General features: G+C 45.7%; 1 protein-coding gene across 11 annotated transcripts in view; it reads left to right on the top strand.

The window, feature by feature from the left end:
• The window catches only part of LOC123860118 (calmodulin-binding transcription activator 1), an 82,176-nt gene that overhangs the window by 49,172 nt on the left and 16,430 nt on the right, over window positions 1–16,574 (top strand). For 6 of the 11 annotated variants that reach the window (XM_064590023.1, XM_064590020.1, XM_064590017.1 and 3 more), the window contains 8 exons: window positions 3,509–3,660; window positions 5,273–5,469; window positions 5,860–5,938; window positions 6,119–6,434; window positions 6,873–7,396; window positions 12,303–12,490; window positions 12,984–13,230; window positions 14,062–14,133. In XM_064590023.1, the coding sequence (XP_064446093.1) occupies window positions 3,523–3,660; window positions 5,273–5,469; window positions 5,860–5,938; window positions 6,119–6,434; window positions 6,873–7,396; window positions 12,303–12,490; window positions 12,984–13,230; window positions 14,062–14,133 (1,761 nt within the window). In that variant the 5' untranslated portion in view covers window positions 3,509–3,522. Of the gene's footprint in view, window positions 1–2,110; window positions 2,289–3,508; window positions 3,661–5,272; window positions 5,470–5,859; window positions 5,939–6,118; window positions 6,435–6,872; window positions 7,397–12,302; window positions 12,491–12,983; window positions 13,231–14,061; window positions 14,134–16,574 lie in introns of all 11 variants that reach the window. The other 5 variants (XM_064590026.1, XM_064590025.1, XM_064590024.1 and 2 more) reach the window with 3 other exon arrangements.

Genomic DNA, 16,574 nt, shown 5'->3' with positions numbered 1-16,574 from the left:
GCAGAAATTACTTGTTGGCCAGCAAACGAGGGCAGGGACATCTTCACTAATGTTTAAGTCACCCCCAGTGCTTGGTACCTAGAAGGTGCTCAATAAACACTTGTACATGAATAAATGAATCTGATACCAACTTTTTTACTGTAACATCAGAAAAATTTTCTTTGCTTCTTAATAATTATATTCCCTTTATCCCATGACCACACATAATATACAATCAAGGCAATATAGCTCCGCGTGTGCCAAATATTTTACAGTAGTTTCCGCATCATCATAAAACTAAAACCAAAACAAGCATACGGTCATTGCTTTTGACTGGCCAGGAATGGAGACGTGAAGACCCTCATTTCATCCATCTGAGTAAGCTCTGTGGCCAGAGCGGGACCCTGGCCGCACTCAGAGGAGAGGAAGTGGCATCAGAAGGCTCCAGTGATTCTCGGTCAGCACAGTGCGACAGGCCCATACACGCCGGGATGCCAGCTCAATTGTTTCCATTTGAGGTTGTTTCTTATTTTAATTATCACTACCTTCCTCCTTTGGAGTTGAGAGGCTCAGAGATGCCATTATGCGTGATATAATTTTGTTAAGAGGCAAATAATTGCTTCTGAGTATCTTCATGAAGTGCTTCTCAGAGCAGCTTAATAACGTGGGAGAGCTAACTGCACGGTTAGCCATGGGGATGCTGCTGAACAGACAGCCCAGAACAGAAGCTGGGACCTCGGTGGCAGCCACGGGGTTGTAATTCTTAGTGTTTTGATCTGGAGACACCGTGCGCGGGGCCCAGTTCTGTGATGTCAGGAAGGGTCTGTCCCCATAGTGTCCATGCTGGGCAGGGGGACGGGCGCGTGCAAGAGGCTGGCCTCACTGTGGCAGGGCAACCGCCGGAACAGAGCCATCTCCCTGGGGCCGGGGGCAGGCCAGGCACCCTGCAGCACCCCACCCGGGCAGAGCACAGCCGGACACTGCTCTCTCTGCCCTTCTGCCCCTGTGTGTGACACGGGAGGTCAGTGCTGGCCACCAGGCTCCAAACAAGTGCTCGAAACCAGTGAAATGGATTCTGAACACTCGTCTAATAGGTGCAGGATTTGTAGGCTTGCAGAAGAAATCATCAGCAGGTGGCTACGGCAGCTTCCCCCGTTTCCGTAGACTGCACGAGTTTCTCTGAGTAGATACAGGGCATGATGGGGAAGAAGCAGGGACAAGGGCCCCAGGGCATCACTGCCATTCGACCTGGAGTCAAACTCTAATTAAAAGGGAGGATTCGTAGTCTTCATTTGGTTCCACATAACGGAGTCCTGCATTCTGCAAAATGTCCCTTTTAAGGGAGAGGGCATGGGATAAGGATTCTGGTACCACCCCCGAAGGCACGAGGGTCACAGGATGACAAGGACCGTTCGCAGTGCTTCACACACAGACTCAGGGAACTTCCCATCGGTGACCAGGCCACTGAGATGCTCAGCTCAGGGGCCTCGGTGTTTGTTGTATCCGTGTGTTTGTGTGCAATGGGCACAGAGACGTCCTCTTTCACTTTTAAAGGGGGAGGACTTTTCTTTTAGTGTGGTTCCTGGAAATAACTTTATTAGAAAATAGTATCACGATCTTTGAACAGCAGTCTTCCTCCTCTGGCTTTGTGGTTTAGTAAAGTGGAATCCGTTTGACAGCCAGTCTCGAAAATTTTCCTGTGAAACAGGTATTTACTGTCTTGTTCTTGTAAGGAAAAAGTTCTCTTTCCAAGGGTAACACTAATTCTGTGCGTCTTCTCTTCCCACAAGAGAAGCTTGTGGTGTTCTGTTGGTGTCATATCAGGGTTAAGCTCCAGGCCCCAGAGCCAGGGAGATTCGTTCTCTTTGCCTCAGTCTCCTCCTCTGTGAAAAGAGGGTGAGAACAGTACCTACCTCACGATTATTGTGGAGAGTAAATGGGCTAATATTTGTAAAGTGATCAGAACGGTGACTGGCACATGAGTAACTTTCCCCAAGTGTCGGCCCCGCCCATTGTTTTATTTCTTATAGAATCAATAAACATGACTCACTGGTGTCAGGATTTATAGTCAGGATGGCCAGGTACACTGATCAAGTACTCCCGTCCTGGGTTCTTCCTTTTCGTGATTCAGGTGGTAGCATTTTGAAAATAGTTACGCCATTAACCATCTGGGGGCTGAATAGGCTGTCACAGCTGCTCAGTCAATCCCTAGAGACATTTAACTCCTTTGTTGGAAGATGATGATGACGTGGAACTGATATGTTCTTCAAGTTTGCACAAACTCGCTCAATCCTCACAGCAACCCTGAGGTAAGTACAGTTACCATCCCCAGTTAAGAGCTGAGGGAACTGAGGCACTAAAGGTTTTGTTCAAAGCTACACGACTCTTCTGTAGCGCAGCCAAGGTTCTGAACTGCATACTGTCTGGTCCTGGCCCCCTCTCCAGCTCCATCCTCTGCTCTCCTCTCTGCTGTGGTCCAGCCACCTGCCTTCTGCGCCTCGAATGCCCTGCCTCAGAGCCTTTGCTTTTGCTAGTAACTCACCCAGCTCTTGCAGACGTGGCTCCTCATTCTGGTCAAACTCAAGTGTCGCCTTTCCTGACTTACCTAAGTTCTAGCCGCACCCTATTGTTCCTCATCACATTATCCTGCTTGCTTCCCCTACTAGAGCAGGACGAGGCCTTTTCTGATCAGTTTCCTACTAAATATCTGACACAGTGTTATTTAAAATTTGTTGAATAAATATAGGTGCTAATGATTTTAATAATGGTCTTAGCTCCTTTTCTTATGTATGCATGCAACCCAAATTGTGATATGCATGGGTGCGTGCACACGTATGTGGGTGTAAATGCACGAATGTGGAGGGAGAGAGAGAGTCTAATCTTAGTAATGTGGTACAGAACCACAGACTTCTCTGAGTTACAATCCTAGCCCCAGCGGTAATGGCCTGATGTTTTTCTTATGTAGAGGAGAAGCACTTGGTTGTATTGGTCTCAAAAGACTGTCACATGTTAAAGGAAATGTGTAAGGGTCTCAACCAGTGAATGATCAGCAAATAAAATATTTTTTTCCCCAGTGTTTAGGTAAAACAGATACTCGTCTTAAAAAATATATGTGTATATAATTTATTTATACACACTGTTTATGCACAGTGATGCACACACATCTTCCCTTCTTCCACTGATTTAAATTAAATAGTACTCATTTCATTTATTTGTTCTAGGGGCTTACCTACCCGATCTCTCCAAGGCTTCCATTGGGGAATTTGGCAAGGAACTGGGGTACCAGGAACGTGGAACCAGGACTTTAACAGAAAGGGATTTTCTATTCCTTTAGTGGAGAACTCTGAGCTACTGTAGATGCTGCAAGTCTTGTGGGAGGCGTCAGGCTCAGGCCCATGCTGGGGAAGTCTGGCCTGCACAGACCTCTGTGGTTCCGTTAGGCTGATGGCAGTCCTGCAGGCTTGACTAGGCCCCACGTCGACTGCTCTTCTTCCGGAACACGACCTCACTCTTCCCTCTTCTTCCCTAGATAACCAGTTCAGGATGTCCATCCTGGAGCGCCTGGAGCAGATGGAAAGGAGGATGGCTGAGATGACGGGGTCCCAGCAGCACAAGCAGGGGAGTGGAGGAGGCAGCAGTGGAGGGGGCAACGGGACTGGGAACGGAGGAAGCCAAGCTCAGGTACCAGCTTGCGTTGACCTTCACCTTTCGTCTTGTGTGTGTCTTATTGATTAGGGAGGCAGTGGGTCACAAGTCCTTTGTCTGGTACTGGTATCATTCCTGGACTAGTCCCAGGTTGGCTTCAATACACACCTGTGTCCACCTTTCATGATAAAGATGTGGCTGTTTTTGTTAATGCAAAAAAAAAAAAAAAAAATTCCCTCCTTGCTTACTAACCCATAACTTCCATAAGCTTGTCAATGTGTCTGTTTGGTACATGTGGGGCGGCTCTGCCTGGGCCTTTTGAGTCAAGGTCATTCTACTGCAGGTTGGGATCACCCACCTGTGCTCTTTTAAGAGCCCTAGTGAGGATGACATTATATCTATCATCTGCCTTTTCCTTTTTTTTTTTTCTTTTATTTATTTATTTGAGAGAGAGAATGAGACACAGAGAGCATGAGAGGGGGGAGGGTCAGAGGGAGAAGCAGACTCCCCGCCGAGCAGGGAGCCCGATGTGGGACTCGATCCCGGGACTCCAGGATCATGACCTGAGCCAAAGGCAGTCGCTTAACCAACTGAGCCACCCAGGCGCCCCTGCCTTTTCATTTTTGTAGGCGTTTTTTCCCGGACCTAAAAGTGAAAAAACAATGAGAAGCAACAATATTTCTGTAGTAATTGAATTTTGTGGGCTTTATTACTGGAAAAAAAACAAACACTTTTTAAATAATTCCAGAGGCAAGAATCAGGCTAGAAGTATCATTTATGTGGGGGGGATGTTCAGCAGACAGCTGCCATCACAGAGACTCAGATAAACTGTTGAGGTAACTAAGTTTGATTTTATTTTTCTTGCTTTACCACTGAATCAAGAGAAGAAAGCCACAGTTAAAATTCGTGAATTTCTCTTTCCTGTATGCCTCTATTGTTATTTATAACACTTAAATTTCAAGATCTTAGGTGCCTGGGTGGTTCAGTTGGTTAAGCGTCTGCCTTCGGCTCAGGTCATGATCCCAGGGTTCTGGGATCGAGCCCCGCAATGGGATCCCTACTCCTCGGGGAGTCTGCTTCTCCCTCTGCCCCTCGCCCGTTTGTGATCTCTCTCTCAAGATCTCTAACGCTTTCCCCAAAGGACGGGATTGTTATTGGATTTTTAAAAGTGTTTCTTTGGGGGGAAAAAAATCCCCTTCTAAGTGACTTAATTCTCCTAATGAGGAGCAAGGGAGGCAAAGGTCCAGGTGTATCCCTGGATGCAAGAACCGGGATGGCTACCCTGCTTTGCTCTCCTACCAGCCCACAGTCTACAGCGTGTACTTCAACTGGAGGCTGGTGGCACCTTTTCTTTTAGTGGTATACGCTTTCCCCAAGATGGAGCCGCATGACGTTCATAATCAGAGTGTCAGCTGTGATAGACAGACTCTGGGGTTCTCAGAGTTACGGAAAATGACCCTGTGCCACGAGCGTGGCCACGTGCCGCTGAGCTGAACCAAGCACATTCTAGTCTCAGTTTCTGTGCAGTTTGGTGTTTCCCAGTGTGGGTGGCTAATCGTAAAGCATTTGTTTCTCCCACCCGAAGAGGCTGACTTGACAGGGAGAGGCCCTTGGTCCTCAGTCGTTAAGGCGAGCTTCCTCCTTCTAGTGCGCTTCTGGCCCTGGGACGCTGGGCAGCTGCTTCGAGAACCGTGTGGTTGTCGTGTGTGAGAAGATGATGAGCCGAGCCTGCTGGGCCAAGTCCAAGCACTTGATCCATTCAAAGACTTTCCGCGGGATGACCCTCTTGCACCTGGCTGCTGCTCAGGGCTACGCCACCCTCATCCAGACCCTCATCAAATGGCGGTAAGGGTGGGGTGTGGACAGCTGGAGGTCGTCCTTGCTCAACAGCTTGCAGCTTCCTCCTGAGTGTTTCCACTGGTGGAGAGAAATCTGGTCATTCAGTGAGTGTGACCATGGCCTGTGAGCAAAGGGCTTTCTCTGAGGACAGTTGCCAAGGGAATTTTATGAACTTCTGCCCAAGAAATGTGGACTGGGGTACTAACTAAACATTGTACTTTTGTTTCCTCTGGACCGCCAGTCCAAACCACCCTACAAAATTAGGGGCTCTATTTCCTCACATCAGGGATGTTAGGTGCCCGCTTTGGTTTCATTTTTGTGGGTTTTATAACATTCTGGTGTCTCTCTTGAACACTGATTCATTGTGCAGTAATTTCTGGTGCTTATCCCTTACAGCACAAAGCATGCAGATAGCATTGATTTGGAACTGGAAGTTGACCCGTTGAATGTGGACCACTTCTCCTGTACTCCTCTGGTAAGGAATAGGTTCATTTATTCCTGAACTCTTCTTAACTGGGATAGGGATATGGTAATGTTTTATGGCCCCACTGAGATTGCCAGCAAGGGCCGATTTGTCAGTTGGCAGCAATAGCAAAAGTGGAATATGTTTTTTAACCCGTACTGAGAAAGCTTGCTTTGTTTTGCTGTTTTTTAGATGTGGGCATGTGCTCTAGGGCACTTAGAAGCTGCTGTCGTTCTATACAAGTGGGACCGTCGGGCCATCTCTATTCCTGACTCTCTAGGAAGGCTGCCTTTGGGAATTGCCCGGTCAAGGGGTCATGTGAAATTAGCCGAGTGTCTGGAGCACCTGCAGAGAGATGAACAGGCTCAGCTGGGGCAGAACCCCAGAATACACTGTCCTCCAAGTGAAGAGCCTAACACGGATAGCTGGATGACCCAGTGGCACAGCGAAACCATCAGCTCTCCAGAAATACCCAAAGGAGTCACCGTTATTGCAAGTACCAATCCAGGTAAACATTCAAAATTACTACATCTCAGAACTTGACAGATTTCCCATTTGCTTTCATGCAGCTACCCTCAGAAAAGTCCATAGGATATTCACATATGTTTAAGGGTTTGTTTTTTGTTTGGTTTTTGTTTGTTTTCATGTTTCCAATTTTTCTTTTAGCTGTAAGAATGCCTACTGCTCCCCCCACCCCTCCCAAAAATAAATGCAGAAAGTAGCAAAAAAAAAAAAAAAATCTGTGTCCTTTCGAGAAAGAAACACAAATTTTGGAGGAGGACTATCTGAATACAGTATATGCTGCTGGGGAATATTTAAATGTTAGGGTCATGTCTTGAGTTCCGGCTTTGCACTTTGTGTCTCTCAGGCATAGAGAAAGTGTTAATTCTTTAGGATTCCTAATTTTATCGCCTGTCCTGACTATCCTTTCTACTGTACTTTTCAGAGCTGAGAAGACCTCGTTCTGAACCCTCTAATTACTACAGCAGTGAGAGCCACAAAGATTATCCAGCTCCCAAAAAGCATAAATTGAACCCTGAGTACTTCCAGGCAAGGCAGGAGAAGCTGCTCTCCACTGCACTGAGCCTGGAACAGCCAAATATCAGGAAGCAGAGCCCTAGTTCTAAGCAGTGTGTCCCCGAGACAATCAGCCCCAGTGAAGGAGTGAGGGACTGCATCCGGGAAACCTCCCCTCCCACTCCAGAGACTGCAGGATTCCAAGCCTCTGGATCTCAGCCTGTAGTAAAGTGGAATTCCAAAGATCTTTACATTGGTGTGTCTACAGTGCAGGTGACTGGAAATCCGAAGGGGACCAGTGTAGGAAAGGATGCAGCACCTTCACAGGTGCGTCCACGGGAACCAATGAGTGTCCTGATGATGGCTAACAGAGAGGTGGTGAATTCAGAGATGGGGTCCTACCGCGATAGCGCAGAGAGCGCAGAATGCTCACAGCCCATGGACGATATTCAGGTAAGCGTCGACAAGGTAAGCCTGCAGAGGCCGGGGCGTCAGTAGTCCCTCCCGCCGTCTTCATAGCCGGTCCCCCAGGCCATGTGATTTGCTCACCAGCAGAGGGTTAAAAGTGCGGTCTTACGCATAAGAATGTGGGAGTATCTTCTTTGCGTGGACCATGTTTTCATTCAGTGACTCAAACGTTGTTTGAATAGGGCCTGAACACCAGCGACCTGGGTCTCAACACCAGCTCCTCGGGGCTCACCCAGGGCCCTCCGGTGGTCTTCTGCTTCCCTCCTGCATCCGGGGGGACTGACTTCCTGTTTAAGTACGAGTTTAACAGAGTCACGGCCCGGTCATCACTACAACAGGAGGCCTATGGATAGAATTTGAGTGACCTAAGTGATATGATGAGCACAGCTGTCATGTGGCCTTGGTAAAGGCGTATGTGGTATGAGGCTTTTGAGGTGCAGTGAAATATCCCTAAAGCTGATAATTGTCCTTATAATAAACCTAGAAACTCCAGAATCCTATTGGGGCATTAAACTTGCAATAGATTGAGAGAGTATATACTGCAGTAAACTGGAGGTTAAGCTATTAAGCAGGCAAATTCCATTAAATTCAATATACTACATAGGGGAGGACCAAATGAGCAAAGAGGATGAGTTTGACTTCCTCTCTTTCCTAGTTCCTTTATAACCCAAAACAAATGTAACAGAGAAAAAAGTCCCACGAGCAATTCAGTAAGGTTCTAGGCCTATAGAAAATCCACAGGAGGGAGGGGCCTGGAGAGCCCCTATCCTGGCCGGCATTCCTAGGGAGAGGTCTGATTGCTGAGCTGCTCCCCTTCATCCCAGGATCCCCTTCCTGCCACCCCAGCTGTTAGCACAGATAGGAAAGGGGGGGCCTCCACTATTTATCTGCCAACCACTGCAGTTGTGGGGAGGCGTGCCAGGGAAATCCAAGAACCTGTTAGACAAGAGGTTGGCAAAGTTTTTCTGTCAAGGGCCAAATGGTAAATATTTTAGGCTTTTGTGGGCCATACAGACTGTCGTGACTATTTAATCTGCCTTTAGAGCACAAAGGCAGCCCTAGATGATACTGAATGAGCGAGAGTGGCTATGTGCCAATAAAACTTTATTTACACAAACAGGTAGCTGGCTGGATTTGGCCACACCGCATATCAATACTAAGCAATCTAGGACAGTATTTATGAGCATGCCGACTGTGAAAACCTGCGCTGTTCACTGGTGCGCTGGGCAGTGATGGAAACGTTCGGTGTCTCTACTGACTGCCCGTTATGGTAGCCACTGGCCACATGTGGTCTCCGTAGCAGAAAATGTAGCCAGTGTGACTCAGGACACTGGATTTCTGATTTTACATAAGTTCGATTAAGTTTAAATAACCATCGGATAGCAGAGCTTGGTAGCAGTTGGCCTTTGCTAAAATAGGATTGGTGCAGGAAATACAAAATAACCTGAGAAGTTCTACTTTACATTTTCACAGAGCCTCGAGAGAGTAATATTTTGGTACCTTAAGAGCAACAGTCTCAAGACATATTCAGCCAAATGCAAGAAATGACAGTGAAAAATAATTAAGTAATTCAAGAAATAATGAAGTAATTTGAGCCAGAGTTCATGGAAGAGTGGACAATAAACCAGTAAAACTGATGCATCTGAGGACTTACTGATAGTGTGACTATACACACAGGGCACTTGTTAGGAAGGGTTGCTTGAAATAGAGGAGGAATCCTGTTTTAGAACTAATGTTCTTATTATTTTAGTAAAACCAGGGAGGTAAGGAAACGAAGAAGGTGAAGCAGCTCTCTTACTTGGGGAAGGTCGCAGACCTCATTGATAGATAAGCGTAGGCTGAAATAGGCTTGTTAGAAATGTCAGGTTAATAGATTGCATAGAAACAGACTACAGAATTTGTAAGTCATTGAAGGGGGGAAGAGGGAATTGGGGCCCATTTGGGAAAAGTTCAGGAATGGTAAAAAGTAAAAGTGAAGCAACAGAAATAATAAGCAGAAAACATAATATTATAGGAATACTTTCAAACATGATTCATTCCCACTTTGCTAACTGGCAATTTTATTAAAAGATTCTCAGATTGGATTAAAAATAAAGAAGGCAAAACATACTATGTTCCGCTTGTAAAAGACAGAACCCAAATGAGATGACACAGAAAGAATGAAAAGGAAACTATGGGCAAAGATAGAACAGACAAATGAGTATAAGAAGAAAAAGGATACAAAGTATAATTTAAGGCAAGTAATGTATGTATCATTTGTGGAGAAGATACAACCCATCAATAGTTGTGTAACTGGGCGCCTGGGTGGCTCAGTTGGTTAAGCGACTGCCTTCGGCTCAGGTCATGATCCTGGAGTCCCAGGATCGAGTCCCGCATCGGGCTCCCTGCTCGGCAGGGAGTCTGCTTCTCCCTCTGACCTTCCTCCTTCTCATGCTCTCTGTCTCTCATTCTCTCTCTCTCTCAAATAAATAAATAAAATCTTTAAAAAAAAAAAAAAGTTGTGTAACTAACAACACAGCCTCTGAATACTAAAGCAAAACCAGTGAATACAAAGCAATGTGGCACCACACTCATAATCATAGTGTGAGACTGACATTTATCTCAGAATTTGTCAGAGTGAGTAGATACAGAAAAGATTGAAAACACAGAACAAAGCTATTAGAAAGGTGGCTTTCATAGATATATTTAATATATGTGATAGATTTAATGCAGGATATACTTGTATGTAATTATGCAGATGTGTGTAATTCATACACTTAGCAAGTATACAGATGATTTTTTTTTTTTTAGATATCCTAGACACATTCATGAAAATTGCTCATATGTTAGAACACAACGAGAATTTAAACAAAACCCAAAGCTGCACATTTAAAGGCTATCTTCTCTGACCACAATACAAGAAATTTAGAAGCAGATGACGTGACTTTTTAGGTCCCGCTGCTTGGAATGTTATTGTTTTGTTTCAAGTCATTTAAATTTCCTTGCTTTTTGCAGCTTGCCGGTAAAAAGCGTGTGTGTGGCAGGCCAGCGTGTGGCACTGTGGTGAGGTTGAGGTGTTCTCACGCTGATACGTGTTCATAAAATGAAGGCCTTTGGGGCGCGACTGTAGAGTTATAGCCTTCAGTCTCCAGAAACTCCACTTGGCTTTTAATAAAATACTCAAATACTTTCATGGAAAAGATATCAGGCTAGGACTCCCTGCTGCTTGAGTCACAAGTCAAGAGGCTTAGATGGAGGGGAAAAGAAAGGCTGTAAGACTTTTTCATTTTTATTCCTATTACAAGAACTCGTCTTGTTTATTGAAAATCTGAAAATTACCCAAGATGACTTTTTTTTTTTTTAAAGATTTTTTATTTATTTATTTGAGACAGAGAGAATGAGAGACAGAGAGCATGAGAGGGAGGAGGGTCAGAGGGAGAAGCAGACTCCCTGCCGAGCAGGGAGCCCGACGCGGGACTCGATCCCGGGACTCCAGGATCATGACCTGAGCCGAAGGCAGTCGCTTAACCAACTGAGCCACCCAGGCGCCCCAAGATGACTGTTTTTAATAGCTTCATGAGGTATACCTCACATCCCATGAAGTTCACCCCTCTCAGCTCTCCGGGTGGTGAATGTCACTGTGCCCTTTGGAGCACTGCCGTCACCCCCAGAAAGGTTCCCAAGCCCATTTGTGGTCAGCTCTGCTCCCCTCTCCCAGCCCGAGGCAACCACCGATCTGATTTCTATCCCCAGAGTTTTGCTTTTTTCTGGAAATTTCATATACATGGCATCCTAACATTTGCAGGCTTCTTGCACTTAGCATACTGTTTTGGAGGTTCTTCCACGTTGTAAGATAAGCATTTTGTCACCTTTGTATAGATCCTTTCAGAACACTTCCAGTTCACTTAAAAACTTAAACTGCTATTATTTCAATTTCTGTTTTCAAGAGACATGCAAGGGAATCTTTTAAAAACAAGACTGTATCTCCAAGTTTAATTAAATTCGTGGCAGTGCAGGGACGCCTGGGTGGCTCAGTCGGTTAAGCGTCTGCCTTCGGCTCAGGTCATGATCCCAGGGTCCTGGGATCGAGTCCCACATCGGGCTCCTTGCTGAGCAAGAAGCCTGCTTCTCCCTCTGCCTGCCTCTGTCTCTCGCTCTCTGATAAATAAATAAAATCTTTAAAAAAATAAAATAAAAAAATAAAATAAATTCATGGCAGTGCAGACTAAGCTCTGAGGATTCCTAATTCTATTAGGAATGTACTTGGGGTGTAGGTGTCAGCAGCCTAACTATAGCTTGTTTATTCTCGCTCTCTCTCTGACAAATAAATAAATTAAAAAAAAAAACAAAACTTTGCCCCAAACCCCACAGCAGATGTCTGTAGAGTCTCGTTGTCCAGACTCCTCTCAGTGTGCAGGAAGGTGGGGGGTCAAGAAGAGGATTGATTAACTCCTTTGGGTCAACCATGAGCTGGCCCCTCAGATTGGCTCATTGCTGCCCTCTACAGGACTGGGGGTCTCTAGGCAAGGCCAAGGGGGGGGAGGGGGCGGTGGCCGTCCTTTAGGTAAACTGCTGCGTCACCATGGTAATGTGACAACTTGCTGAAGAACTGCCCAGTCACAGTGTCATTAAATGGCTGATCCTAGCTGAGAGCAGAGAGTAGGCACAAGGCAGAAGTCCTCTAAGACTTGACTAACGGTTTTTGGCCAGACTATGATTTGGAGGGAGTCAGGTCTCAGAGTATTTGGCTGAATTGTATAAAACCTTACAGTGATACGGGGTGCACTGGATTGAGGTGGGAGGCCGCCCTCCCTTGTTTTTTCTTCCCAAGCGTGGGTGGGGTGGGGGAGGGGCTGGATACCGTCTAAGATTCCCTCTTAACCTGAGTGTTTCTGTGAACTCTGGATTCCAGGTGAACATGATGACCTTGGCAGAGCACATCATCGAAGCCACACCTGATCGAATCAAGCAGGAGAGTTTTGTGCCCACGGAGCCCTCGGTGTTGGAAAGAGCAGACACTGTAGCCATCAGCAGTACCATGAGCTGGCTGGCCAGGTACCTAGCCGATGTCGATCGTCTGCCGAGCGCCACCCAGATCAGGTCAGTGGAAGACCATGGTTCACGGACCGCCGTAAATGCCTGGGCTCAGTGGGAGGCATGGGAGGCTAATTAGAGCTGATGAATGCTCTGTAACAGGAGACCTCGGGAAGGAAACACTGGGACAAGTTCCTTCACCACCTTCAGGTCCCTGCTCACGTCCTCACCTCTTCTGTGACTTTTCTCCCCTTGTAGCACATGTGAGGTCACGTTCCGTGATGTTTCCCTCCCAATTCACCTGAAGCTTCACGAGGGCCGGGCAGCGTCTTCAGTGGGTTTAGTATTTAGCATAGCGCTAAACTCATAATAGGTACTCGGTAGGAACTTACTACCTGAAGGACAGTTAAAGTACGGGATGTGTTTAGCAACTTACTGGACTGAATGAAGGCATATTCTTAATAGTTCACAGTGGCCCTTGTCTCATTACTCAGCACTATGTAATGGATCATGCAGATCAATCACCGGTCTCTCTCCCTTGTGTCTCCTCTTGTTTCAGAAGTGCATATAACGAGCCTCTAACCCCTTCTTCTAATACCAGCTTGAGCCCTGTTGGCTCCCCAGTCGGTGAAATAGCTTTTGAGAAACCCAGCCTTCCCTCAGCAGCAGATTGGTCGGAATTCCTGAGCGCATCTACCAGTGAAAAGGTCGAGAATGAATTTGCTCAGCTGACTCTGTCTGATCACGAGCAAAGGGAACTCTATGAAGCTGCCAGGCTTGTCCAGACAGCTTTCCGGAAATACAAGGTAAAGTGGAACAGAGTCCTGATGTGACATTCGTAAGGTTGGGGAACACAGATGGAAGTCAGAATCATCCAAACTAAAACTTAAGCCTTTTTTTTTTCTTTTTTTGCTGAGTCTGTAGAATTGTTCTTTGGAATTATTATGCCACACGAAATTATTAATAATTTTCAGAAGCTTTAGGGAAATAAAACTGACCAGTAGGGTGTAGTTATCACCATCTCAATTTATTCTTGGTAATGATGACGGATACTTATTATGTAGTTAGTATAGAGGAAGTTGATACCTCTGCCACAGGAATTTATAACCTAAAGCAGGGGTTCTTAAGGGCCTGGGACTGACTGTAGGCAGCCCTGAAATCTTATGCTAAAGCTTGTGTGTGCATTTTTGGTGGGAGAGGGTCCGTGGCCTTCCACAGTTTCTCAAAGGAGTCTTTGACCACCCCGAGAAGGTGTTAAAAGCCAATAATCATCGACCCCAAAGTTAGAGTAGTTGGGGTTATATTGGGAAAGACAATGGAAATCCGGCAGCATGTAAGGGGAAATGGTACAATACCTGATTTGTTAAATACTTGGAAAATGAATATTTTTAGACCTCCTAACATCCAAATATCATAGTTCTATTCAGAAGCAAGAATCACAGATTTATCCTGTAAGTTCATTTTTTCCTAATTTCTCCTTGTAATTAATTACCACTGTATTTTGGTAAACCTGGGGCCTCCGAAAAAGTTATAAATGAGTAGTAATTCTAACTTAAGTCTGAAGAAAGTTGACATTTCTTACACCAAAGTGTTATTTCTTACACTAAATTGTGTTTTTCCTTCACTTTACCCTTCAGGGCCGACCCTTGCGGGAGCAGCAGGAAGTGGCCGCCGCTGTCATTCAGCGTTGTTACAGGAAATATAAACAGGTAAACCACAGCTTTGGTCGCAGTAGGAAGTGCAGCTTGTCCAAACAGCAACAGGCCCCCGAGGATTGTAGCATGTGGTCTGGCTAGAGAGCGCTATGTCCAGCTCCTGATTCAAAGACAGACTTTGAATTGCATTGACCAAAAACCAGAGGGAAATGTTCCAGAGCGGGGGGTAAAAAACGAACCAAAAAACCATCTGCAGTTAAACTTACCTCACAAAATAACTTCTGTTCAGATTGTTGGCCTTTCAGTATTATGAGCTATCTGAGATGTTGGTGTGACACAGAGAAAGTTATTTGCGTCTGAAGGGAGGCTCTGTGTTCCAGTAATTGTACCTGGAGTAATTGAAGAACTCTAGAGAGTTTGATGTGGTGATCAGAGAAGAGAAATAATGGCAGTTGTCTTTGACCCTGAGTTATAGAAATTATCTGTTCTCGAGCCACTTTTCCTTTCAGCTTCTTCCCATCCGTTTTCAAATGAAGACTTGGAAAAATCTCTGAAAATCTTAAGACGCCCAGAGCATCTTAAACGGCTTTTGCATTCCTTAGTTAAGAGATGCAGGAAGAATAGCTAAGTGTTCTTTCACGCAGTATTACCGTTTCCAAAACACCCTGTCAGGTTACCTAACTGCCATCACCTGGGAAAGGGCACTAAAGTGCATGGGGCCCTGAGGATGTCCTAGAGCTTGCAGCCATACCATCTCATCACACCTGCTCCCAACAGTGACCGGCGATAAACAATTTTATGTCCCTTTTAAGATGAAGAAGCTGAGGCTCAGAGAAATCAAGACAATATTAGGTTTTCCTAACCACCTGGGTGGTTAGAAAATATAAAAACTTACCTAATTGAGTTTTGACTGGCCCGTCCCGTATGATGAAGTTCAGGCCTGTCAGTAGATCGCAGAACCTTTCAGTAGACAGTGCTCTAGGTAGGTTTTAAACTTTTACTTAAGGAATAATATATGCTGAGATGTGTAATAGTCATGTGCAAGTGTGGTATTGTGTTCTCTTGTTACGATACGGGGCTCACTTTGATTTCTGATATGGGTCGCCACGTTCTTGAGTTTCTCTCGGATTAGCGCTCCTAGTGAAAGGGGGAGGGCTGGGAGGAGTCTTCAGCTTCTAGCCGGTTGAGTTCACGATCCCAGAGAATGAAGGTTTATTGTGTAAACGCTGGCACCACAGTACCTGGCTCTGTCCTCACATTATCACAAGCGAGACACATAAAGTTTCAAGTCTGTGATTACAACAGGTATTTATTCCAAAAGATGAGTCTGAGTTTTGGTTTTGGTTTTTAAAACCACCCCCCCAGAGAAGTGTTGTCTACAACCAGAAAAACAGAAGACATGATTTTTTGAAATACTGACAAGTATAAGACAAGTATTTCGGAAGATGGAAGGCATTAATGTAGCCAGATTACTTTACTTTTTTTTTTTTTTTCTTTTTTTCCGGTTGGGAGTTTTATTGGTTCTGGTTTTTAATTTCCTTCTATTCAGCAATCTAACGTTAATCTTGTATTTTCTGTTTCTCCCCAAGCTGACATGGATAGCCTTGAAGGTAATGACACCCAAGTCCCCTCACAAACCATTCCACCAAAGTCACAAACTTCACACCCATCACCAGCTACAAGAAGGGGCCATTAAGACGGCAGGGTCAGGAAACAGGCGTACTCCCCTTACCAGGCCACCTAACCACAGTGCATCTCCGGGGGCCACGTGGTTATTCAGTTGGAGTGGGTTTTGGCATTAACAGTCATCGGACATTTTCTTGGCCATGTCAGTCTAAAGAATCCATCCAAGCCGATTCCTGTGAGCCCAGCGAGCCACTCAGTGCATCTCCCTTCCTCCTGGTGTCCCTCACTGTGGCCCGGTAGTTTCTGAATGTGCAGTGTGCATGGGCCAGGGGGCTGAAAACTACAGGAGCCCTGTAGGCTACAGCGCCGTCCTAAAAGATTTTTGGGCAAATGAAAACGGAAAGCAGGTCAGACGAGACTAAAGAGGATTCTTGCACAAGGGTCTTGTGTCTTGAACATTCTGAGAAGTCAGTTCCCTCCCATCACTCCAGTACAGGCAGAGATGACCTTAGGCACAGGGATTTTCTCAGGAGTATTTTTCCCCATGATGGTAAGTTGCCTTCTTGCAAGCAAAGTGCTTCCTTGTGACTTCTTGTCCCCAGAGTCCTATTGTATTTCATTAGCAGTTTGGACATCGCATTTTTTAAATATGGAGAGCTCTGTAATTTTAGTGCCTAGAGACGGAAATGGAAGAGAACTCCTTCTCCCGTGCCTTCATCCCTCCCTCGTGCAGTGCTGCAGGCTGGGCGGAGGGCTCCCCGGTCCTGTGACACTTTTCCCGGTTTCATGGCTTCACCCCTGTGTCGGTCTCATGAGTATTAACTTTTTGCAGGTTAAATGTCTTAAAGGTGTCAGCGTTTCATGATAAG

The sequence above is a fragment of the Mirounga angustirostris genome, unplaced genomic scaffold (genome assembly GCF_029215605.1).
Source record: "Mirounga angustirostris isolate CCGP_5_RB_7025 unplaced genomic scaffold, mMirAng1.0.hap1 SCAF_4, whole genome shotgun sequence".
Lineage (NCBI taxonomy): Eukaryota > Metazoa > Chordata > Mammalia > Carnivora > Phocidae > Mirounga > Mirounga angustirostris.
The sequence above is the reverse complement of the archived record's forward strand: the minus strand, read 5'-3'. Positions and strand labels throughout refer to the sequence as shown.